Genomic DNA, 24,256 nt, shown 5'->3' with positions numbered 1-24,256 from the left:
TCATTTTGAATACACGTAGGACAACGAAAGGTTTTTTTTTAAATATTTATGTTGAGGGATCAGTAGGATTTATAGGCCTTGTCAGGAGTTCTACTGAGCCGAATCCTCTGATATGAAAATATCTGGAGTCGGTGAATTATTTTCCCATTTGATCTCTGGCGAGTTGACGTGTTATTCTTGTATTGTTTTATATTTATTTTGCTTATATAATGCACTTGCATAATGTTGATTGACTAGATGATCATTTGTGGAAAAGTGTGCGGAAGGGTTTAGTTTTTCCTATGGGGAAGATTTAACCCGGACATAAAATCGGAAATATAATAAGCTTACATACATATAATTAATGTTAAAAATTGTTATTAATATTATTAATAAATATTTCATTACCTTTATATACAGTCAAAGACAAAGTTAAAAGCCGCTTATCAAAATCCATTAAAATGTACGAAAAACAACCATTGCACACAACTCGTGCCACTGACAGGCGAGAGTGTAGCATGTTGCCATCAAAATGTATGGGGAATCTCAGAATTTGGAAGTTTTATTAAAAACATAGGGTGTTTTGGTATTATTTAATACATCTATACCTATACTGAAACGAAGTTTCAAATTGTGAACTTAAACGAAGATTCAAATTGCGAACTTGAACAAAGTTTTATATTGTGAACATAAACGAAGTTTCAAATTGTGAACTTAAACGAAGTTTCAAATTGTGAACTTAAACGAAGTTTCAAATTGTGAACATAAACGAAGTTTCAAATTGTGAACTTAAACAAAGTTTCAAATTATGAACATAAAAAAACAAACAAATTAGTATTGCACCTTCCAAAAAATTCTCAGAATATTTACGTTGAGGTTTTTTGTGTTCATATTTAACTAATTTGTTGCATAAAAAGGCTAAAAATGTATTTAAAAATAAGATTCCAAAATATGAAGAACTATACACTCCTCTTCAAACCACAAGTTAACGCTTCAATGGAAGAGTAGTATTTAAATTCACAAGATATACAATGTAAATATTATTTAATATGTTATAAAATCTTTTAAAAAAATGCATACATAATATAAGGTGAAGTGTGTACCTAGGTATTAACACGCAACTTCACTTCTTTAACACTCCGCCACAATCCTCCTGCTCTGAAGTAAAATCACCTGACATCTGACTGGACTATCGTCCAACTCACACTTATCAGATGGACCCCAATTTCCTGCAGACGTTCGGCGTTGTTGGCCGAGGGTTATCTCGAACAAGTGACACATTTTTAACAGGTGGGTACCCGGCAGTGCCAGTGGTAAAGTGGTACCTGTAGCCGGTAGGTACCGAACGAGTGATTTGATAAATATCTCATTCCGACAAGACGCCATCACTAGTTGATTGCACCATACACTCTTTTTGATTTTAGAAAAAAAAACATCAAGATGTTAAATTATGTATATTTGAACCATGTAAGCACATATATTAAATATGTAGGTAGACACTTATTTCTTAAAATACACCAATTTGAATTTTACTTGTGTTTTCGGTAATGAATTAATGAAAATCTTGGAATTATTTATTTCACTCGTTGTCTATGACAATGCATTTTATCCACTTTTGGTGTCAATCACGTTCACACACGCATACATATATGCATTTCTTTGAAATCAGATGACATTCAAACTGAAATGACTGACTGAACCAGCAAAATATATGCGAAATAAATTTCGGTCCTGCCCAATCGGATAAGATCAGTAGCGCGGTTGACCGGAAAGGTAAAATCCCCAGCAAAACCAAAAATCCTACAGATTTAAAGACATATTAAAATAGATTTATTTTAGTAAAACACATTGTTTTATATTTTAACTGATTTTTTTACATTAACTCTACACAATATTCCCGGAGGAACATAATTTCCTTCGGGGAGTGTGGAGAGTCTTTTGTAAAGGAACGAATGAAATTCTGGGAAAGAAAAAGGGACGAGGGGTGAGTTGGAATCTTGGGACCACGTGTCCAGAAGTGAACTACGAATCAAGACCTTACTCTGCGGTTCGAGACTATAAGTCGAGAGAGTCCGGCTGGAGAGGTCAATGAGTCTCCCTCAACCATATGGGTACTTCTACAGTATTAATTAAAAAAACATTCAGCATTAAAAATTGCTGATAAATTATTGAAGGTTTTTTTTTTTTATACTACGATTAAGAATGCAAAGAGGTCAACAAAACTATTTTAATATGGCTTCAACTCAAATAACGTGTCATATCTACAACGCAAACTAACGTTTAAGAATTTATATGTTTTTTCCTCTTTTTCGTCAACTAAAGGGTTAAAAAAAATAGAGTAAGTTCAATGCATTACTTCGCGTCATATAAAAAAAATTATTTTGTTACAACACGTGTTCACTTTTGGACAGTAAAATAAAATTAATAGTTTACAAAAGGTGGAAATTTATTTAACAAAACTCGACTCTAGCTCAATTTTATTGAGAAACCAATTATTGCGTAATGCACATTATTGCATAAACGTGCATTTCTGTTGTTCAATGTGTGACAGATGCTTAGATTTAATTATTAATAGAGTGAAAGATATGGTTACTTGGACAACTCGCTTGGTTTCAGTGAACTAGGTCCAGTGGACGCAATTTTTCAATTTTACTAACATTCAAATGATAAATTTCTTCTTTTGAAAGTCAATACTGCTCAAGAATACTTTAAACATCACAAATTCTTCAATTATATTAATAATTACTATCTGTAAATATAAAAATTAATGTTTCTTCGTTTGTCTCCTAAAAACTACTGGATTAACTTCTCTAAAAATTTCAAAGTTTATTCTTATTTGTGGCAAAAGTGAATTGTAGAAGAATTCGAGAACGCCCGAGGAATACTTAACACATTATCTCTACATTGGAATGAGATACGCAGTCGAATAAGACCCGATATAATGTTTTTGTTTTAATAGTAACAATTTGGTGTACAGTAGTGAAGGGTGGAAGTTTGGAACTTCCTAGGATGACGTGCACTTTAAAGTGAAACAAAAACTTCTAAAAGTAAAATTTTCATTCTTTAGAATAATATTATTTCTAACTAACTAACTAACTAACCATCACGCCGTTTCGGTAGGCAGAGAGGACGCACCGCCAAACAACTCGGTCTTTGCACACACTCCTTGCCTCATTCACACTCATACATCGTCTCATACATACTCTTCTATTGTTCTGACTCTTGACATGGCCCGACTCAAGTATCTGATTCACTTGGTCGTGCCATGTCTTCCTCGGGCGTCCCTGACTTCTGCTACCATTCACATTTGCATCGTATATTCTCCTTACACTCCTTTCTTCGCTTATTCGGTCTACATGCCCAAATCATCTAAGCGTCCCTTTCTTGATCTTACTCATTACGCTAACATCAGCCTTGCACTCTTTGTGGATATCCACATTCCTCACACGATCATACATGGTTTTACCACACATACGCCTCAGGGATCTCATTTCAACAGTATTCAATCTACTTTCATCCTTTCTTTACCAGTTCCATGCCTAACTTCCATACATCAGGGTAGGTACCAGCACTCCATTGTGGACTGCTAACTTCGCTTCTTTGGACAATTTTTTGTTAGCGCCAACTGCGTTCAGTCCTCCATTAATGGAGTTACCTGCATTTACTCTTCTTTCAATATCTCTGTCAGCCTTCCCATCTCTCGTAAACATGCTTCCTAAATACACAAATTCATCCACCTGCTCCAAGTATTCCTCATTCACAGTTATATTGCACACTGTTTTCGTACTTTCTCTTTCAAACACCATTACTTTAGACTTACTTACATTCATCATTAACTCATTCTTCACGCATACTTCGTTCATCCTAGACACGAGAGACTGCAGATCATCCATACTATTAGCATCTTGAAAATAGACCCAGTGCAACGCCGGGTACACATCAGCTAGTTAATATTATAAAATACAAATAAATCGAGGGATCTCTTAATTTCGACCCTGTTCCCCACCAATAACACTCTATTTATCTTGCCTTCCGATGTCCGGGTGTCGTCAAACGTCCGCGCAATCTGAAATCAACCCGCGCGGCCGGGCCGGCCCGAGATAGAGATATCGGTCCTATAGCCCGCGCCCGGCCGGGAACATGGGAAGGGAATTAGACTCTCCCGGGCAACGCTGGGCGCGCCATCCATCATCGCTGGCAGGCGACCAGTCCAACAAGGGCCTAAAGCGTCGATGTTGGAGCACTGATTTCGTGGTAAAAAATAGGTTTGTGGCAAAATATACAATAAGGGACAAAACAGGTTAAAAAAAAGTTCATTCGGACTGTTCAGGAATCGACGTTTGTAGATTGTGATGTTATCCTTCAAATTTGTGACACATTTACCTACATACTTTTGTGATATGTCATTAACACGTTATGTAAAAACAATTAAAATTTGTGTAAATTTGAAAATAATATAATAAAACAATTTTTATATTTTAATTTACATTTAACTATGTGATTCACAAAAAAATGTTAAAACTTGGATCAAAAATAAAAATAGGGCCTTTACCGGTGCATTCACCCAAAATCGCAGTTATTAAAATAAACACAATATTGAGCGAATACATCTTACATACATACAAGAATGGGTATGTTCAAAGGTATTAAGAAGTAACTTGAAAAATTCTGCCCCAACAGAGGCTAGCCTAGTGAGGCGGTATTTGAGAAACCTCAACTAACTGTACTTTTATTTTCTTTTTTACCTTCATCATATTATTTTGTATTTTTTGTTCATTTTATAAACTTAAAAAATAACTTACAAATCAATGTTCAATATGCATCATAATATACATTTTTTGTTGTAATATACAAACTTTCTTAAATAAAGATAAATATTATATTATTATTTAATTGCTGGCTAACGTGTACTCAGCGTTTCTCGGGCTTACGAATGGTTTGGAGTAGAGTTTTGAGGTTGTGAATTCTAGTTTACCTGAAAAAATGGGTGATTTTTGAGTGGTGGTAATAATATTATTGTAAAGAATTTGTATTTATTCATGTCGTAATCGGGCGTCCTTGACTTCTTATATCATTCTTATATTGGTGCAATCTCCACGAAGTCATAGCTCACCGTTCGTATTTATTTGGAGCTTCGGAAAACAGATTTATTCTCCATAGAGATAATGAAATGAAAATTTGCTACCTACAAGTAAAGATTTCGTTCATCGAAGATAATGGGGGATCGGTAGTAAAAAGCAGCAAAGAAAAAAAAACTGAACACCATTATTACACCAACAGTGATTGAAATTGAAGTTATCTTTTTTTTTGCCTAAAGCCAATTTTTATGAAACGCTTTAAATCTGAATGATGGTCTTTGAAGTGAACCCTTGCACCTGCCGGAATGACTGCACCGTTCCTTGTCGCCAGTGCTGACAGAAGATTAATCTTAGTCCTTCTCACGCGCCGCTTGTGATTGGGATGTTCAGTCGTTGATAGTTCAGTGTTCAGCAGTGGCGGTTTCTTTTAATGAGCGTAATGTATGTGCAGTAAACTCCGAAACAGTAGCAAAGACGAAAATGAATTATAATATCACTGTATATTGAACAGTTTTCCGCTCAAACCCTTTATTCACAAATCCGCCCGTCAATAAAATAAAATAATTTCATAGGAGCGGAACCCAATACGCACATACGGACAGATAATTCATACGAAATAGGGTGAGAGGTATAATCGGAGTCAAATATGTATTATGTCGTGGCGCACTTTTTACTAACATTTATTTATACTGCGTAGTGTGCACGTAAAATCCTAGCTTTTATAATATTTAACTTAAATTAATAACTTTGTAAACACCACTATTTAATAAAATAGGATCGACACGTTTCAAAACCAATGATTTCTCCGTCAGGGTAAACGTATCATGAAAAATTCCTAAAAGTCCTATTCAAGTTCTGTTATTATATCAATATAGGCTACTTGCTTGAGAGAACTAAAAAAATAACAAAAATCTTTCAAAGAAATTAACTTTGAGATTTGAAAAATTGTTCAAATTCTCTGAAACAACCGGTCTTCAGTAAATTAAATGCAGATTCATGAACACGTGTTCATGCACCTGCATCTGCCTTATCAATCATCTGCAAATGCAAAAATATTGGGATTTCTTCTTTTTTTTATGTATATTTTATTTAGTTATAAGAGTTTACATCTTATACCTAATATATTATTTTCTATGACTAATACAATATTATTTACTACTTACATACTAAAATTTAGATTTCACAACATTGAGACATAATCCACGAAAAACTGCAAGACTTTTAGCTTCCTTAACAATTACCGGGAGTTCATTGAACATTTTAAAACCTTTATAATAAATATTGTTTTGTGTTCCCGATAAATGTGTTTTAGGAAGCCTAAAATCGTTGCAGTTTCTCGTAGGATATAAATGAACTGCACTATTAGTTCTAACATTCTTTGACATATAGTCAGGTAACATTTTATTTTTTAGCTTATAAATAAACACTAAGGTATTATAAACTAATCGTTGCCACACACTTAAAAGATTGAGTTGACGTTGCATGGTTTTTATTCTGGTGTACCTGCTACAACACAGTATTGACCTCATGCCTCTGTTCTGGATTACTTCCATTCTCTTAATTTGGGTTTTGTTACTTAGAAATATTACACTCGTACAATAATTCAGATGGGATGCTACAGTGGTATTGTAGACCAATATCCTTGTTTTAATGTCCAATTTTCCTTTTACCCTACTTAAGAAATTAACCTTTTTCGCAATTTTTTTATTTCAAATTTCAAATTTAGTGTTAAAATTTTCTGTAAACAGGTGTTTCGAATTCCGGATAATATATTCGTATTTTACTAAAAAATATATCAGGAAACCTCTCAATTAATTCGTTGATGGCCTGCAATCCCATTTTTAAGTGGATTACGGATAATTTGAAAAGATTCTTAATAAATAAGCAATATTCGTTTTTCTCCCACTCAAACACCATTCTCAACATTGAGAATGCCCACGAACCGCCACTGGTGTTCAATACTCAGCGCTTAGTTGCCCTACCCTCCGCCCGAGGCGTAAGCAGCGACGATGGATTGATTACCATCTTATTTTGGCAGCTTCCTTGTAGGTATACTGTGTATATTGTGGGCAGGGAACAATCAACAACATTAAGAGAATTTTGGTTCTCACCTTATTGGTAAAAAATAATTTCCACTGAACAAAAATTAGCCATGTAAGTGAGATGTGTTCCGATTTGAAAAAAAAACTTACACAGAGACTGGTGAAATTGGTTGCCTATCTAATCTATTAATAATGTCGGTATTTGTAAATTTTGATTAATTTGAGTGTATAAATTTGAGGTTTCTTTGGGAACACAGACACGCGTACGACACACTTCTATCACTTTATATTTTCAGTGATAATAAAAATTATTTTATATGGTGTAGTAATTTTTTTTTAAAATTATATTTATTCAATAAAAAAAATTACAATGTGTGATATACATAGGTATATATATATATATTTCACTAGTAATAAGATAAAAGATATTGTGATATGATTAATATTTATTATTTTTCAATGTTCTCCCATAATAAGCAATTGCTTGTGTGTATGGGATGAGGTTATATTATATGTTATATTATATTATTTTTAGTGTTTATATCACGAGTGGTGTCCCACAAGGATCGAACCTTGGCCCAATTTAATTTAATATATTAATATGACATTGTTGCTCTTTTGCATGATTTCTTGAATGATTTGCTTTTGCTGACTGCTATAGATGCTAAAGATTTATAATATTATATGAAATATATTAGATTGCATTTGTATTTAGAATAATCTGAAAGTCCTACACGAAGCTGAATTGGCTTTTAAAAAGAAAAATTACAATTTTCTCTACAAAATAATTATCTCTTTTTGTTGACTAATTATTACTACCTTTTATAAACTTGATAAATTATCGGATCTGCAAAAAAATTTAAACAAAAGAAATTCTCGTATCGAATATAGTTATAATTAAATAAAAATAAAATAATATTCTGATTATAGGTAGGTACTTACTTATAATCAAATAGTTTATAGGTACTTTATCGCTTGACTGAATTCATACAATCATTAGTTCCAATTTGCTGCACAATATATATATAACATCCCACTCATTCGAAAATCACTAAAATATTATAAAATTTTAATTTCAAATAAAAAGCTGGATACAAAACACACAAAGATTAGAAATAGAAAATATACTGACACTAAATACAAACTGAAACCGAAACCACTCAACTGAACAAAAAACAAGATGTAATATATTTATAATTATTTCAGTAAAATACTACATTAATATATTCATACTAATACATTTTAATAATATGAAAATAAAATCCTCAGCAAGGGAGTTGCCAGTGAAGATACCATTATCTCTATTTGTTACAAAATAGGAAGATAAAAAAACATTTATTTATATTTAAAAAGATTAAAAGAACTTTAAAAATTTCAAATCAAATTTGTGTTCATTTTGCAGGAATATTCTCACCACAGACAACTGATATTGGTATGTTTGATTTCTAACAAAGTGCGCTTGACGATATAATGACAAAATCAGTTACTTTTATGATTGGTTTGGTTAGATGCGTAATTGTGTCTTTTAAAAATTATGTACCCATCGATGTTCAAGCTTCAATTGGTTTTACGGTTAGAATAGGTTACCGACATTTAATAGTGTTATTCCCTCATTTACAATTAAACCGTAAAAATATATTATGCTGAAAAATAAAAAGCCAATTCGTTTTATGCTCGCGTTGAGTTATCTATTAGTTAGTTATAACACCAAAAAGCCAGGTATTTTGAGTTGGTTTGGCGATGATGTCAGCGGCCGTAAATTTAATTGATATCGTCCCGATTTATCGTGAGAATTACTCCGCTATTTCTACGTTATCGGACAAAACTCAGTTTTACTCATTGCCAAAAATTTTAATATGCCAAATAATTTCCCAGCCGCTAGGACTGTTAATTATTATGCAGTTTGGCCCATTCATTTTTACGACCGTGTTGAGTTGGACAAAAATAATGGATTTTATAATGAACTCAAATGCGGACGCCGAAAAATCACGCTGTGAATAAAAATTAAGAAGAAAAAATGCGTTTGGAAAATAATTGAGTTTCTCCGCAACGCTAATATTGTGAGTTGTTGAGATGAAACACCTTTGTTAATGCGGGCTCTTGTATTTGTATTTAATTAACAAGCACTTTAATGTTATTAAGTGATACCCATCAAATAAACACTCGGAATGAGATACAAACACAATATATAATAACTAATAATGAACGCGAAAGTAGATTCGTTCGAATACAAATAAAATTGACGTGTTTAATGAAATGGAGTTTAACTGAAAGAAAAAACTTTTATTGTATCACTTCGAGTTTCAACGCATTTTCTTTCGGCCTCTAACTGTAGATAGATCATAGGTCTGTGAAATCCATTGTGCGACGAAAATTATGTATGCACATACCTATATGGCAAACTTGTGGATCCCCCCACAATGCTTCGCTATTGCTAATATCTTTCTCGGGCGCCTCAGACAATGTTATTGTTAAAAAACTACATTACATCGACTTTAATACGACCCTGTATCTCATTACGGTGCAGAGATATTGCATTAAGTATTACTCGGGCATCCACGAATTCTTCTACCAGTTAAACATCTCTGTACACTCCTGACTTTGAAATTTTCAGCGATACTTTTCGAATTTTTCGAGCACAGTCATACGCAGGCTGAGTTTTTAGATAAAGGTAAAATAATAGAACTAATGATCCAAACATAACTCTAATTAATAATCAAACAAAAATGATCAATTCCCCCCTGCTTAATATTTTCAAAAAACCCAAAAATATAATTCCTTAACATAATCACCCACGTACCAACAATTAAGAAAACCCTTAGGTCATTAATTTTAACAGGTGTGCAAACACTGCTGGATTCCCAAATATTTTGGTTATTCCAATTCTTAATGAATCATTTTTGAAAATTATAGAAATTTAAAGGGGTTTTAAGGGGTTCCACAGTTTGATAATGGCCTCAAAAGCCGAAACAACTGTCACATTAAAAAACTGTAAAAATTACAGAAATACTTGCAGAACTTAATGATTATGATAACATTATTAAATTTGATTTATTTAAAATTATTTAAAAAAAAATTATATAAAGGGTTTTCCAATAAAAGGTGTTATTTTAAACAGCCCACTATTTCGGTAGATGTTACTTTTAAAACTGTCATTTTTTGACATTTGACAAGTAGAAACTACGCCATTAATAAAAATGAAACGACAAACGCGTCAACAACGAACTAAAATTATTAAAATTCACTTGAGTGAATCAAATGCAAATCATCTTGAGTGATGAGGCCCATTTCCACCTCGGTGGCTTCGTCAACAAGCAAACTTGTCGCATCTGGGGCTCGAAAAACCCAAGAGTTATTGTTGAAAAGCCTCTCTATCCTCAACGCGTGACTGTTTGGTGCAGTTTATGGTCCGGCGGAGTCATTGGACCTTACTTTTTCGAAAATGAGGCTGGAGCAACAGTTAAGGTGAATGGATTGCGCTATCGAGAGATGATTAATGGTTTTTTATGGCCGGAATTGGATGGCATTGATCTGGACAACGTTTACTTTCAACAAGACGGCGCTTCGTGGCACACAAGCAACGAAACCATTGATCTTTTACGATTGAAACGCAAACATGTATTTCAGCATTCTCCATGCTGCATTGTAGTCACTTGGAGTAACCGTACGTATTACCGGGTAAAAAAGCTTATGATATTTTAATACCTTTTTTGTTTATTAATAAGATTGATTATTAAGGTATCTCAAACAAAGACAAAAACTTCGTTAGGTCTTAAGTCTAAAAATTGTCTTAAAAAGTTCAGATGCATGTTTATTTCGTATACTTGACCCAAAGGCGGGGTAAGTTTACGCATATTTCAGTGTAAGTGGACGTACTCTGCTTTTATCTGCCCTTGCAAAATTACACATACATGGGTATATTTAAAATTATTTTTACGGATCCACAAAACTGCCAAGCAAACTTTACAAACACAACACAAACACACACAAACTTCGCAAACTTCACAACACAAAAATAAAATTAACTTGGAGATGGGGAAAAGAAAGGTGGAGAAGAAAAAGGTGGGGAAGAGAAAGGTGTGGAAGAAAAATGTAGGAAAAAAAGGTTGGGAAGTACCTGACTATTCAGTTTTGGTCTCCAAATACGTCAAAGCCATTTTAAGCAACGTTTCAATTCTGAATAATGGTCTTCCACTCGGACTGGAAGATTACTTATTCTTACCACATATTACATTCATTCCTAGAGAAAACCTACATTACGAAAACGTACTTTGTTCATTAAATTTAATAAAATTATCATTTACGATTTAACCTCTTTGTATAAAATCATTAATTAATGTTTGATACCCCTGATTTATTATATGTAATCTCTTTTCACACTCCAAGCAGGTCGGTTACAATACAGTACCTACCATATTATTGTAGCAATTCTATTTCAACGTCCCAATATCACACTCCTATGCGACGGATTCAAAAGCTAGGAAACAAATACTCCGATGTTGTTGATATATTTAGTACATCAATTTCATTATATAAGCACACCTTATTGAAGTTTTTTCATCAAGTAGGGAAATATTTTGATAAAACTATTTAAATTGACAGTATTACAGTATTTTGCACGTTAACAGTATTTTGTCAGCTAAAAGAAAAAAATTATTTTGGATTTTATATATTTATATTTTTTACCTACATGTCCTACATACTGTGTGGATCAAATTCAACAATATTTTTTTTATATATGTGTTTTAAACAGTCATTTCCTGCACTATTTATTAGTTTAATTTCTTAAATATTGTTATATATGTATGTAAAAGCCTTAATAGGCGTAAAATAAAAATAATGTATACGTACTCTTAAGTCCTTACTTTAACCAGTGATTCCTGATTATTTTGAGCAAAAAAGTAGTGATTTTAAAAAAAAAAAACGGCGCTCAACAATTCATCATCAACATATTATTATTGAAAACTATAAACGAAATTTTTAAATATTGAAATTTTTAAATTATCCAATGACTTTTTTTGATGTTTTTTTTTCCAAAACAAAAGAACAACAAAAATTTCTTCCACATATCGTTACTAGTCACACAGTCGCGTAAACTCCCAAACATTCCCCTACCCTAACTGACGAATAACTACTGATTTTTTTATGTTTCAAGTTGAAAAGAAAAAAAAAACAAAATTTTATTCACAATGTTAATCCCAAATAATGTCAGGAATCACTGGCTAAAGTAAGTCAAGTACGTCTTTTAACATCCTGCATTAAAAAAATGCACAATATACTTATACTGATTACTGTCCAATTACGTGGGAAAACTATTGTTAAATAAATTGTGGACAACTTTATTTCGTTTTGAATGTTGAAGTCCGAAGTTGAGGCAATTTTAATAAAGGGTCCTCCATGGTTGATTTATAGCGATCTTTTTCATACTTTTCCACCACCTCCTTGAATGCAGTTTCAAGTCGTAACTGTGCAGCGTAATATCGGGTAATTAAATTACATCACTGCCAGACGATGGATTATATCAAATACCAGATTCTCTTTATGGACAATGAATGCAATAACGTACGCTTGGCAGGTACGTTCATAATTGGTCAACATTAAGTATCCCGGTTTCTACATTATTGTACACGATGCGACGTTATGACATTATGTGTGTAAAAACATATGTTGGATTTATGTAGTTACCTACCCGATGCAGACATCTGTTGGTAAATACACTTAGCAACCACACCTTTACCATATAACGCACATTATTATGACACAAATTGTGTACATAATTATAATCTGCCTACTTACTGAGTTGCGTACGGTAAGTTTTTTTTCTGTTTGGTGATTTCAAGCATTAATTTATTTAGTTATTTTTTTCCAGTAGCCTTCTTATTTTTTCAATTTTTTGTATGATGTTTAAATATGCAGTAGCTGAAACAAAAAATTCAACCGGTAAAAAAACAAAGTTTTTTTTTTTATATATTGCATCTTTTTATTATTACCATCTGGCTTTTATTTTATATTAAGTGCTAAATTATGATATGAACTAAGCTTGTCAATTTGACTGGCCTAAAACAGGATCCATTCCTAGTTGGCTAGTCAAAGTTTCCGCATGTTTTATTGTACCTATGATTTTATGTGAAAATATTTTTTTTTCCGACTTTGTGTCTGGGTTAAATCTTCCCACAGGAAAAACAAAACCCTTCCACACATTTTTCCACAAATGATCACCTAGTCAATCCACATTATGCAAGTGCATTATATAAGCATAATAAATACAAAACAATACAAAAACAACACGCCAGAGATCAAATGGAAAAATAATTCAACGACTCCAGATATTTTCATATCAGAGGGTTCGGCTCGGTAGAACTTCTAATTGAACCTTTAAATCCTACTGAACCCTCAGTATAAATATTTAAAAAATCTTTCATAATTCTACATCTATTTAAAATGACTGATTTTTGCATTTAATTCTTTGACAGATCGGGTATCGGGAAGTGGGTCAATTTCCACCTTTAAGTTTTCATTTCATTATTTCATTCAATAATTCATTCTACATTTATTCATTCATTCAAACATTCATTCATTCAGTCATTCAGTCATTCGTTAATTCATTTATTCATTTATTAATTTATTCATTAATTCATTTATTCATTTATTCATTTATTCATTTATTCATTTATTCATTCATTCGTTATTCATTCATTCATGCATTCGTTAATTCATTGATCAATTCATTTTTTTTACTTATATTCTAGATAAAAGAAAATTACATTTCCACTTATTTAACTAGAAATAACTAATACATTACACATAAATACATTACATAAGGATATCATTCACTTTTATTATTTTGTTGATTCAGAATAAAAGTGAACAATTTTTTTTTAAATGTAGGTACCTACACTTTTTAATTTTTAATTTTGTCCGGGAGGCAATTATATATATTGCTCCCCTCGTAACCAATGGATTAATCAATTAATTTATTAATTCATTCATTCATTTATTCACCTAATCAAGAAAATAAAATCCAGTTTGAAATACATGCATTTAAAAATAATCCGAGCATGCATGGAAACTGTAAATTATTAATGTAGTTGCTTATAGACCATCGTCTAGAATCAATACAAATTAAAAACAAAATCACAAAACAATTTCGAAAATACAAAAAAATCAAAAAAAAGTGGGTGTGTCAAGCCTACGCAAGACAGAAGTGAAACTTCTAGTTTCAGCTGATGCTTGGCGTGGCGCAGTTCGCTGGTGTCTGAGAGAGAGGAAAGAAGAGAAGAGAGAGAACGTTCGTGAGCGGCTCCCCCACCTCAACAAGGTTTCACTTCAAAAATGCCACAGCCGAGAATCGAACCTCGCTTAACTGATTGAAAGCCAACCACGCTGAGCACCAACTGTAAGCAAAGCCGCATAAATTGATTATATTATGTAGGTTCTGAAAATATGAGAGCTTGTTATGTTTTATAATGTTACCTACATCACACCCAAAATATAATATATTTTTAAAAATAATGTACAATGTACAGAAATAGAATCCCACACAAGATCGCGTAGTGCGCTCTAGCGAACGGATATTTTATCAGAGGGAGATAGTTTTAATTTTTTTTTCTGTAAATTATTACATATTATCAAAATAAATAAATTAATTAAATAAATGTAATACAATTATCATAATATACGGATTAGATAATAATTTTAATCCAACACAATAACGCAAAGCGCGCTCTAGCGGAGTAATGTTTTATCACAGTGAGATAAGTGTTTTTATTATTTTGCAATATTATTGAAGTGAAACTTCTTTACGCGCGTCATGCAATTTCGAGGACCGGAGTAAAACCGACTCATGACCGAAACGAAAATGCGGGTACCCCCACCACCGATTAAAGTTCATTTGATCTAGTCAAAGTTTTGAAGTAACATATAAATGCTTCTTAGCTCATCCCGACAACTGGCGTTGGTGGTGTAATGGTCAGCATAGTTGCCTTCCAAGCAGTTGATCCGAGTTCGATTCTCGGCCATCGCACATTATTTTTTTGTTTTTAACGCCTTTTTCATTCAATATCTTATTTTTTAGTAGGTCAGAACATTTTTTAAAAGAAAATAATATTGCAAAATAATAAAAACACTTATCTCACTGTGATAAAACATTACTCCGCTAGAGCGCGCTTTGCGTTATTGTGTTGGATTAAAATTATTATCTAATCCGTATATTATGATAATTGTATTACATTTATTTAATTAATTTATTTATTTTGATAATATGTAATAATTTACAGAAAAAAAAATTAAAACTATCTCCCTCTGATAAAATATCCGTTCGCTAGAGCGCACTACGCGATCTTGTGTGGGATTCTATTTCTGTACATTGTACATTATTTTTAAAAATATATTATATTTTGGGTGTGATGTAGGTAACATTATAAAACATAACAAGCTCTCATATTTTCAGAACCTACATAATATAATCAATTTATGCGGCTTTGCTTACAGTTGGTGCTCAGCGTGGTTGGCTTTCAATCAGTTAAGCGAGGTTCGATTCTCGGCTGTGGCATTTTTGAAGTGAAACCTTGTTGAGGTGGGGGAGCCGCTCACGAACGTTCTCTCTCTTCTCTTCTTTCCTCTCTCTCAGACACCAGCGAACTGCGCCACGCCAAGCATCAGCTGAAACTAGAAGTTTCACTTCTGTCTTGCGTAGGCTTGACACACCCACTTTTTTTCTTTTAAAAAATGTTCTGACCTACTGTACGGGACGGCACTGTAGTCGCCGGCCGCACAGACGATATAGCGGGAGTGGCCGGCTGGCCGCTTCGACGCCTTGGAAGGGAAGGTCGGGAAAAAGTAGGGAGAATGTTGAAAAAATGGAAAAAATGGGGAAAAATATGGGGAAAAGGAAAAAATGGGGAAAAATGTGGTAAAAATTGGGAAAATTAGGATAGGGAAAATTGGGGGAAAATGTGGGAAAAGTGGGGATAAATATAGGGAAAAGGGAGAAATGGGGAAAATGTGGGAGAAAGGTATAAGGCAGGGGGAAGGAAGGTAGGGGGGAACCTGCGCCCTGACTAGGGACGCTTCGACTATTGTGAAAATGTTTTCTTCTTGATGAGCACCAGGGAGCCGGGAGAAAGAAGAAGGCCAGGTTGCAGTGAAGGTCCAGGGCAGGAGAGGCTTGAAGAAGGCAGTCAGGGCAGTCCAGGAGAGATGTTGATGGTCCGATCGTTGCTGGCTCTCTGCCGAATTGCACAAGTTGTCCGCCTTTTAAAGGACCAACGGGCCTAGCTCTCCCTTTGTTAGCGACAAATTCCGAGAATTATTTTTGGGTTCCCGGAATTTGTCACAGGAGAGAGCGCCGTTGTTGCGTAACTTGGAAGGGGACGATTTTGACTAGGTCCTGACTGTTCTTCAAACCACTTTGCCCGTGTCATTTTATTCAATTATATTTTGTGAGTTTGCACATATTACAGAGAGAAAATATTTTTTACAAGGCAGCTTTGCACAATATTTAATTTGTGCAAATTTACATATTTAAGAGAGAAAACATATATTTAAAAGGGGAAGATTTGCACAATATTCAATTTTGTGCAAACGGCAAGTTTTGTAAAGGAAACTGCGTTTGCACAATTTCAAAATTTCATGCAAATCTTCCATGTTTTGTACAGATGATAGGTATTTAATTTATAAGAGGGTGTTGGGGGGTCAAGCCTTTGTTTTTTGTCTATAATGATGACTGCTTGACCCCGTGGTTTTATTTATTAATCAACAGATAAGATTACAGATTTTATAGAGAGAATTTTGTTGCATAAATTCGAATATGCGCAGAGGTGAGTTTGTAAAGGAACTGCCTCTGCGTAAATTCAGATTTGTTAAAATTAATTTAAGTCGGTGGAGGTACGTCCGGTACAATTCTCCCCCCGGTGCAGTCACGGCTGCGCCTAGCGGTCCGGACGTGTAGGTCGGCGGCGTCCTCGACGTCCGGTTCCCCTGGGCCGCTGGGGGTTGTGGCTCCCATGCGGCATCCGTGGTCCGGGTGCTGTAGAGGGCGGCGCTGGTGCTGGTGCCGGTGCGGGCGCTGGTGCTGGTGCGGGGAGGATGAGGGCGAGTTTGACAGCAGGGCGGGTGTACGTTCCTGTGGCTGTTTGGACCCGGGCCGTCCTCACTTGGCCGTCGGCAGCTGGGATGGCCTCAACGATACGTCCGCGCGGCCAGCTGTTGCGTGGCAGCGCGGGGTCTAAGATGACCACCAAGTCTCCAGCTTTGAGGGGGTCAGTCGGGTGGTGCCACTTCTGTCGGGCGCCCAGGGTGGGGAGGTACTCACGGAGCCACCGCCTCCAGAACATATCGGCGAGCTGTTGGCTGATACGCCACTGGCGACGGAGACATACCTCCTCCTCCTTGCTGTCGTAGAGTGACAGATGTGGGCGGTTCCCGGCAGACCCCATGAGGAAATGATTCGGGGTGAGGGGCTCTTCGTCCCGCGGGTCGACAGAGACATGAGTTAGTGGCCGATTGTTGACCACAAACTCAGCCTCTGCCAATGCTGTGCGCAGGGTTTCCTCCCTTGGCGCCCTCTCCTTTAAGGTGGCGCTCAGGGCTCGTTTTACCGAGCGCACCAACCTTTCCCAGGCTCCCCCCATGTGGGGACTTAGGGGGGTGATGAAGCGCCACTCGATGCCCTTGGTAGCCATGGCGTCCGTCATCCTGTCATCCTGCTGCAGGGCTGCCGTGGCATCTCGAATTTCTGCGTCCGCACCACGGAAGTTTGTCCCGTTGTCTGAGTACAACACCTTGGGCTGACCTCTTCGGGCGGTCATCCGTTGTAGGGCCATAATGGCTGAGTCGGCAGACAGCGAGACCGCTAGCTCCAGATGGATGGCGCGGGTGGAGAGGCAGGTAAATAGGGCTCCATAGCGCTTCTCCCGATGTCTGCCGACGGTGACCTCCATTGGCCCGAAGTAGTCCAGTCCGCAGTGTGTAAAGGGGCGGACGTGGTGAGCCAGGCGGGTCGGCGGGAGAACCCCCATCAGTGGAGGAGAGGGCTTGCTCCGTCGTAAGCGGCAGGTGGGACATTCATGGCTGATTTTTCTGCTGATGGTACGGAGGCGCAGGATGAAGAAGCTGCACCGGATCTCGGCCACAGTTTTCTCCGTGCTTGGATGGTCCGCCTTTTCATGGTAGTGGCGGATCAGCAGTCGGGCGTACGGATCGGAGCCATCCAAGATCACGGGGGTCTTCGCCACGCTCGTGCTTCCAGTGAGCTCCCTCAGCCGTGAGCCCATCCGCAAAACGTCATCAGGTCCGAGGAAGGGGGCCAAACTGACGAGACGACTGGCGGCAGGTAGCGCCTGGCTGCGACGAATGGTGTGCAGGTCAGTGGAGAAGGCGTCTTCTTAGGACCTTCTCACCCATCTGCGCTCAGCCTCCGTCAGCTCGTCTGCTCGTAAGGAGCCTTCAGGGGGTCGGCTGGGGCCCGTCCGACAGCGCCTGATGAAGCGTAGCACCCACGCTGTAGCCCGGATCAGCCGGTGCCATGACGAGAACCTCTCGACCAGAGGTAGGGCCTCTCCGGCTGTGGTGATGTGCCCGACGTAGTGTCGGGGCCGGGTCTCGAGGGTCTGGTCGTCTGGCTTTGTGAGGGTGCGCTCCTTTGGCCAGTCGCTCTCCGGTGTGGTGAGGAAGGCGGGGCCGTTGAACCATCTTCCTTGGAGTGACAGGTCGGGCAGCTCCAAGTCCCGTGTGCCGATGTCGGCCGGGTTCTGCTTGGTGGGAACCCACCTCCAATTGGCTATGGAGGTGAGTTCATCTATTTCGCCCAACCTGTTGGACACGAACGCAGAGTACGTGCGCGGATCGGTGCGTAACCAGCACAGCACTGTGGTCGAGTCCGTCCAGAAGATGGTTGAAGCTATCCTCGCTTGGCTCTCCAACCGGATGGTTCTGGCCAATCTAGCCGCCATGAGTGCGGACTGCAGCTCAAGGCGGGGTATGGACAGCGGCTTGAGAGGTGCCACCTTACATTTGCTGGCGATGAAGGTGGCTTTTAGGGTGCCCTGCACTTCCTCCACGAAGTAGGCGACGGCACAGCAAGCTTGCTCCGAGGCGTCGCAGAAGAGGTGCAGGGTCACGCTGCTTGACCTCTGTCGGAGCGACCGTCGTGGGATGGAGACGCTGCTTTCCTGGAGCAGGCTCATCCAGTCCCTCCAGCGTTCAGCGTGCTCCTAGGTGATGTGGTCGTCCCATCCAACGCTCGAACGCCACACGGCTTGCAGTAGGATCTTCGACCGTATGGTGAGGCAGGAGACGAAGCCCACCGGGTCGAAGATCTTCATCACGATGGAGAGGAGCTGCCGCTTTGTAGGCCGTGTGGCTTCCTCTAGACTGGCCGCTTCCAGGAAAGTGTAGATGAAGCGGTCGGTAGATGGGTCCCACACCAGTCCCAGGACCCTCTCGGTCTCGCTGCTCCCGCTGCTGATAGCTACCGTGGAGGTGGCGCGGTCTTCAGGGGGCACATCGGCGATGGCGTCCAGGCTGTTTGAGGCCCAGTTCGTAAGGTGGAACCCTCCCTTTGCAAGGAGGGCCCTTACGTCTCGGACTAGGGCAGCAGCTTCGTCAGGGTTGTCCACTGCGTCCAGGTAATCGTCCATGTAAAACCGTGAACGAATGGCTGCTGCGGCGGCCGGGTACTGGTGCTCGTACTGACCGGCCACCCTGTCCCGCACGTACTGGGCACTGCTGGGCGAGCAGGTAGCCCCAAACATCATGGACGCCAGCTGGTAGGTGTCCGGCTGTTGCCGGTCCGGCGACCTCCACAGGTAAAGTTGCGAAGACTGGTCCTCTTTCCTGATTTGGATCCTCAGGAACATCTCCTGGATGTCGGCGGCGATGGCTATACCGCCTTCCCGGAATCGGAGGATGTTCCCCAGGAGAGAGGACAGCAGGTCAGGGCCAGTGAGCAGTTGGTCGTTAAGTGACGTCCCTCGGCATCGGCTGGCAGCGTCGAACACAACCCTTATCTTCCCTGGCTTGTTCGGGTTGGTGACGGCGAAGTGGGGAAGATACCACTTCCGTGGGGCAGGGAGCGACGCCTCATTGGGGGAGAGGCGTCTGGCGTAGCCTTTGGCGACAAGCTGCGTCATTTTGTCATTGTACGCCGCTGCCAGGGTTGCGTCCGCTGCGAGCTTTTTCTCGAGGGACTGGAGCCGCTTCAGCGCACACTGCCGGTTGTCGGGTAGTGTGGCGTCAGGGTGTCTCCACAGGAGGCCAGTTTCCCACCGCCCAGAAGGTAGGGGGCGGGTGGTTTCTGCCATTAATGCCATGGCCTTTGTGTCCATGGCATTGACTCTCGCCGCAGACGTGACGCCGAGGGAGTCGACGGCAAAGTTGGATGTCACCAACTCCCTCAGGCGGGCATCTGCAGCGGTCTCCGACTGGAGGGCCAGTGTGGTAGCTGGCCCGTCATTGCTGAGGCTCGAGCCTCCGTGGGCGATCCACCCCAAAGCGGTCCGTGACACTATTCGAGTAGTGCTATTCTCACGGACCTCTCTTGACACGATAAGGTGGGCATTATCCTGCCCGATCAAGAGTTTTGGGGTGACGCGTCTTCCAGGAACGCGCTGCTCCGGCAGGCTCAGGTCAGCTACTGTGTGGGCGGTGATGGTGAAGGTGGACTCCAGTCCAGCGCCCCGGATCGTCAGCTTCACGCGTTGGGAGCGGGCGTCGGAGGTACACATCCCCTTCGCCCCGTGCAGCCGCAGACTGTGGACTGGGCCGCGTGCGCCGATCTGCGTTGCGGTGTCAGCGTCGATGAGGGTGATGGTGGATCCCTCATCCAGAAGAGCGAACGTTGACACTTCCCCGTCCGTGGGGCCCCGCAACACAACCGGCACTATTTTTAGCAGCACGCGGCTGTCCACTGTCTGGCGTCACAGGTTCACCTCCGCGACCGTCTCCCGGTGGAGCAGCCGATGATGCGGGTAGCGGCACTCACCCACACCACACCACACTGTCTCCTTGCAGTCCCTGGAGTGGTGCGCCTCCAGGCACTTGCGGCACAGATTGTTAGTGCGGACTGTCTCCCACCGGAGGGAGAGCGGTTTGGAAATAAACTCGCGGCACTCCCGAGTTCTGTGTGGCTCACCGCACTGAGCGCACGCACTTTTCACTTTGTTTTTGTTTATTGTTCTCACTACGGGTGGTGGTGGGCGGTTGGCCTTCCCCTCTGGCGGTGTGGCCACAGCGTTGGCCAGCACGTGCTCCCGGCGCCCTTTGCCGGATCTCAAGGGATCCACCATCCCGCTGACCGGGATCACGCCGGCGACGCCCCTCAGAAATGCTGCCAGCTGGAGGATGGTGGACTGGGTTGTTTGCCCCAGCATCCGCAGCTCCAGCAGCCAGGCCATCCTCAATGTGCATGGCATCTTAGCAGTGATGTCGGCCAGCAGGGCGGGGTTGGTGAGGTAGCCTCCCGTCCTCAAGTCCCGCAGGGAAGCCACCAGGTTCTGGATTGTCCCGGAGAAGTCAGCAATTTCCTCCAAGGTGGCTTCGGCAGACAGGAAGGGCAGCTTCCTCACCTTGTCCAGCATAAGGTTGGCTATCGAACCCGATCCGCCGTACCGCTCCTCCAGGGTCGCAATGATTTCGGGCACGCGGTCCGGGTTCAGTAGGAGCGAGTATACGTTTTCCCTCGCCTTCCCCTTAAGCGCACGCTGCAACCGTATAAGGTTTTCGCTCAGCGTGAGCTTGCAGGTCGAGGTGGATTGCTCGTACTGTGCAATCCAGGCCGGCCATTCGAGGGGGTCGCCTGAGAATATGGGGAGGTCTTTGGCGGTGGACTGCCGGGCAATGAGGGCGGTCATCCGAAGGTCCTCCTCCACTGAGGGACGAGGGCTGTCCTGGGCGCGCGTGGAGCGGATGGCGTCAGCCAGCAGGGTGCTCAGCTGTGCCAGGAACGGGTCGGCGCCTTGTCGGACCCACTCGCTGGTGTGATGGGCAGTCTCATCGGCGGTCGGCTGCGGGGGAAACAGCGGCGAGAAGCTCTGAGATGAGGCGCCAGGGTAACCGGCAGGAGGTGCGCCAGGGTGCTCGCCAGGGTAGGCACCAGGGTAGGCGCCAGGATGCGCAGCAGCGGGCGGAGCAGGGGGCCCGCCCCCAGGGTAGGCGCCAGGATGCGCAGCAGTGGGCGCAGCAGAGGGCCCGCCAGGGTGCTCGCCAGGGTAGGCACCAGGATGTGCGGCAGCGGGCGCAGCAGGGGGTCCGCCAGGGTGCTCGCCAGGGCAGGTGCCAGGATGCGCAGCAGCGGGCGCAGCAGGGGGCCCGCCAGGGTAGGCGGCAGGATGCGCACCAGGGGGCACACCAGGGTAGGCGGCAGGGTGCACACCAGGGGGCGCGCCAGGGTGCTCGCCAGGGCAGGCGCCAGGATGCGCAGCAGCGGGCCCGCCAGGGTAGGCGGCAGGATGCGCACCAGGGGGCACACCAGGGTAGGCGGCAGGGTGCACACCAGGGGGCGCGCCAGGGTGCTCGCCAGGGCAGGCGCCAGGATGCGCACCAGGGGCCGCACCAGGGTAGGTGGCAGGGTGCGCACCAGGGGCCGCACCAGGGTAGGCGGCAGGGTGCGCACCAGGGGCCGCACCAGGGTAGGCGGCAGGGTGCGCACCAGGGGCCGCACCAGGGGCCGCACCAGGGGCCGCACCAGGGTAGGCGGCAGGAGGCGCACCAGGGGCCGCACCAGGGTAGGCGGCAGGATGCGCACCAGGGGCCGCACCAGGGTAGGCGGCAGGGTGCGCACCAGGGGCCGCACCAGGGTAGGCGGCAGGGTGCGCACCAGGGGCCGCACCAGGGTAGGCGGCAGGAGGCGCACCAGGGTAGGCGGCAGGGTGCGCACCAGGGGCCGCACCAGGGTAGGCGGCAGGAGGCGCACCAGGGTAGGCGGCAGGATGCGCACCAGGGGCCGCACCAGGGTAGGCGGCAGGATGCGCACCAGGGTAGGCGGCAGGATGCGCACCAGGGGCCGCACCAGGGTAGGCGGCAGGATGCGCACCAGGGGCCGCACCAGGGTAGGCGCCCAGGTTGGTGCCAGGGGGGTCCGCCCCTGGCAGGTACTGCGTCGCGGTGGGGAGGGCTGCGAGCAGCACAGCGAGCTGCCTGCTCATTGTCCGGTTCGCCTTCCGGAGCTGCCTGACCGTGTCCTCTGTTGTTGTTGAATCCTCCTCTGCATCGGAGGACGGTGCGCTGTCAGGGCCGGCAAAGTGAGTGTCGGTAGGGCTGGCAGCGCGTGGGGCGGCAGGTCCGGCAGGGTCAGGGCCGGCAGGGCCGGCAGGGTGAGGGCTGGCAGGGCCGGCGGGGTGAGGGCCTGTCACCAGCTCCACGTCGGGTTGTGAATCTGGGGTGGAGGCTGAAGCCTCGCGGCCACTCCGCAGGGACGGCATCTTGGGACGTCACTGGAAGGCGTGAAGGAGTGAAGGCGTGAAGAGGCGATCGCGGCTCGAAGGACCATGTACGGGACGGCACTGTAGTCGCCGGCCGCACAGACGATATAGCGGGAGTGGCCGGCTGGCCGCTTCGACGCCTTGGAAGGGAAGGTCGGGAAAAAGTAGGGAGAATGTTGAAAAAATGGAAAAAATGGGGAAAAATATGGGGAAAAGGAAAAAATGGGGAAAAATGTGGTAAAAATGGGGAAAATTAGGATAGGGAAAATTGGGGAAAAATGTGGGAAAAGTGGGGATAAATATAGGGAAAAGGGAGAAATGGGGAAAATGTGGGAGAAAGGTATAAGGCAGGGGGAAGGAAGGTAGGGGGGAACCTGCGCCCTGACTAGGGACGCTTCGACTATTGTGAAAATGTTTTCTTCTTGATGAGCACCAGGGAGCCGGGAGAAAGAAGAAGGCCAGGTTGCAGTGAAGGTCCAGGGCAGGAGAGGCTTGAAGAAGGCAGTCAGGGCAGTCCAGGAGAGATGTTGATGGTCCGATCGTTGCTGGCTCTCTGCCGAATTGCACAAGTTGTCCGCCTTTTAAAGGACCAACGGGCCTAGCTCTCCCTTTGTTAGCGACAAATTCCGAGAATTATTTTTGGGTTCCCGGAATTTGTCACAGGAGAGAGCGCCGTTGTTGCGTAACTTGGAAGGGGACGATTTTGACTAGGTCCTGACTGTTCTTCAAACCACTTTGC

General features: G+C 42.3%; 3 protein-coding genes across 3 annotated transcripts; all 3 read right to left on the bottom strand.

The window, feature by feature from the left end:
- Positions 1-17,028: 17,028 nt before the first annotated feature.
- Positions 17,029-18,372, bottom strand: LOC149412498 (uncharacterized). The gene has a single exon (XM_089645721.1). The coding sequence runs from the start codon at positions 18,370-18,372 to the stop codon at positions 17,029-17,031; it is 1,344 nt and encodes a 447-aa protein (XP_089501847.1).
- Positions 18,373-18,483: 111 nt separating this feature from the next.
- LOC149412497 (uncharacterized) lies at positions 18,484-19,284 on the bottom strand. The gene has a single exon (XM_089645720.1). The coding sequence runs from the start codon at positions 19,282-19,284 to the stop codon at positions 18,484-18,486; it is 801 nt and encodes a 266-aa protein (XP_089501846.1).
- Positions 19,285-19,311: 27 nt separating this feature from the next.
- LOC149412496 (uncharacterized) lies at positions 19,312-23,517 on the bottom strand. The gene is made up of 3 exons (XM_089645719.1): positions 23,137-23,517; positions 21,081-22,296; positions 19,312-20,978 (listed from the first exon to the last, which is right to left on the bottom strand). Exons 1-3 carry the CDS (start codon positions 23,515-23,517, stop codon positions 19,312-19,314), a joined length of 3,264 nt encoding a protein of 1,087 aa, XP_089501845.1.
- Between the last annotated feature and the right edge of the window lie 739 nt (positions 23,518-24,256).

Source organism: Hesperophylax consimilis, chromosome 23 (genome assembly GCF_061612785.1).
Source record: "Hesperophylax consimilis isolate HC1 chromosome 23, BYU_Hcon_1.0, whole genome shotgun sequence".
In the NCBI taxonomy this organism is placed as follows: domain Eukaryota; kingdom Metazoa; phylum Arthropoda; class Insecta; order Trichoptera; family Limnephilidae; genus Hesperophylax; species Hesperophylax consimilis.
The sequence above is the reverse complement of the archived record's forward strand: the minus strand, read 5'-3'. Positions and strand labels throughout refer to the sequence as shown.

Excerpts from the sequence above, each read along its gene's own strand:
- LOC149412498 (XM_089645721.1), bottom strand. The coding sequence starts at position 18,372 with ATGGGCTCACGGCTGAGGGAGCTCACTGGAAGCACGAGCGTGGCGAAG.
- LOC149412497 (XM_089645720.1), bottom strand. The coding sequence starts at position 19,284 with ATGAGCCTGCTCCAGGAAAGCAGCGTCTCCATCCCACGACGGTCGCTC.
- LOC149412496 (XM_089645719.1), bottom strand. The coding sequence starts at position 23,517 with ATGCCGTCCCTGCGGAGTGGCCGCGAGGCTTCAGCCTCCACCCCAGAT. Across the intron at positions 22,297-23,136 it reads TGGGCGCCTACCCTGGTGCG|CACCCTGGCGGGCCCTCTGC; the intron begins GCCCCTGGTGCG and ends TACCCTGGCGAG. Across the intron at positions 20,979-21,080 it reads GACAGTGTGGTGTGGTGTGG|TGCCGGTTGTGTTGCGGGGC; the intron begins GTGAGTGCCGCT and ends TGCTAAAAATAG.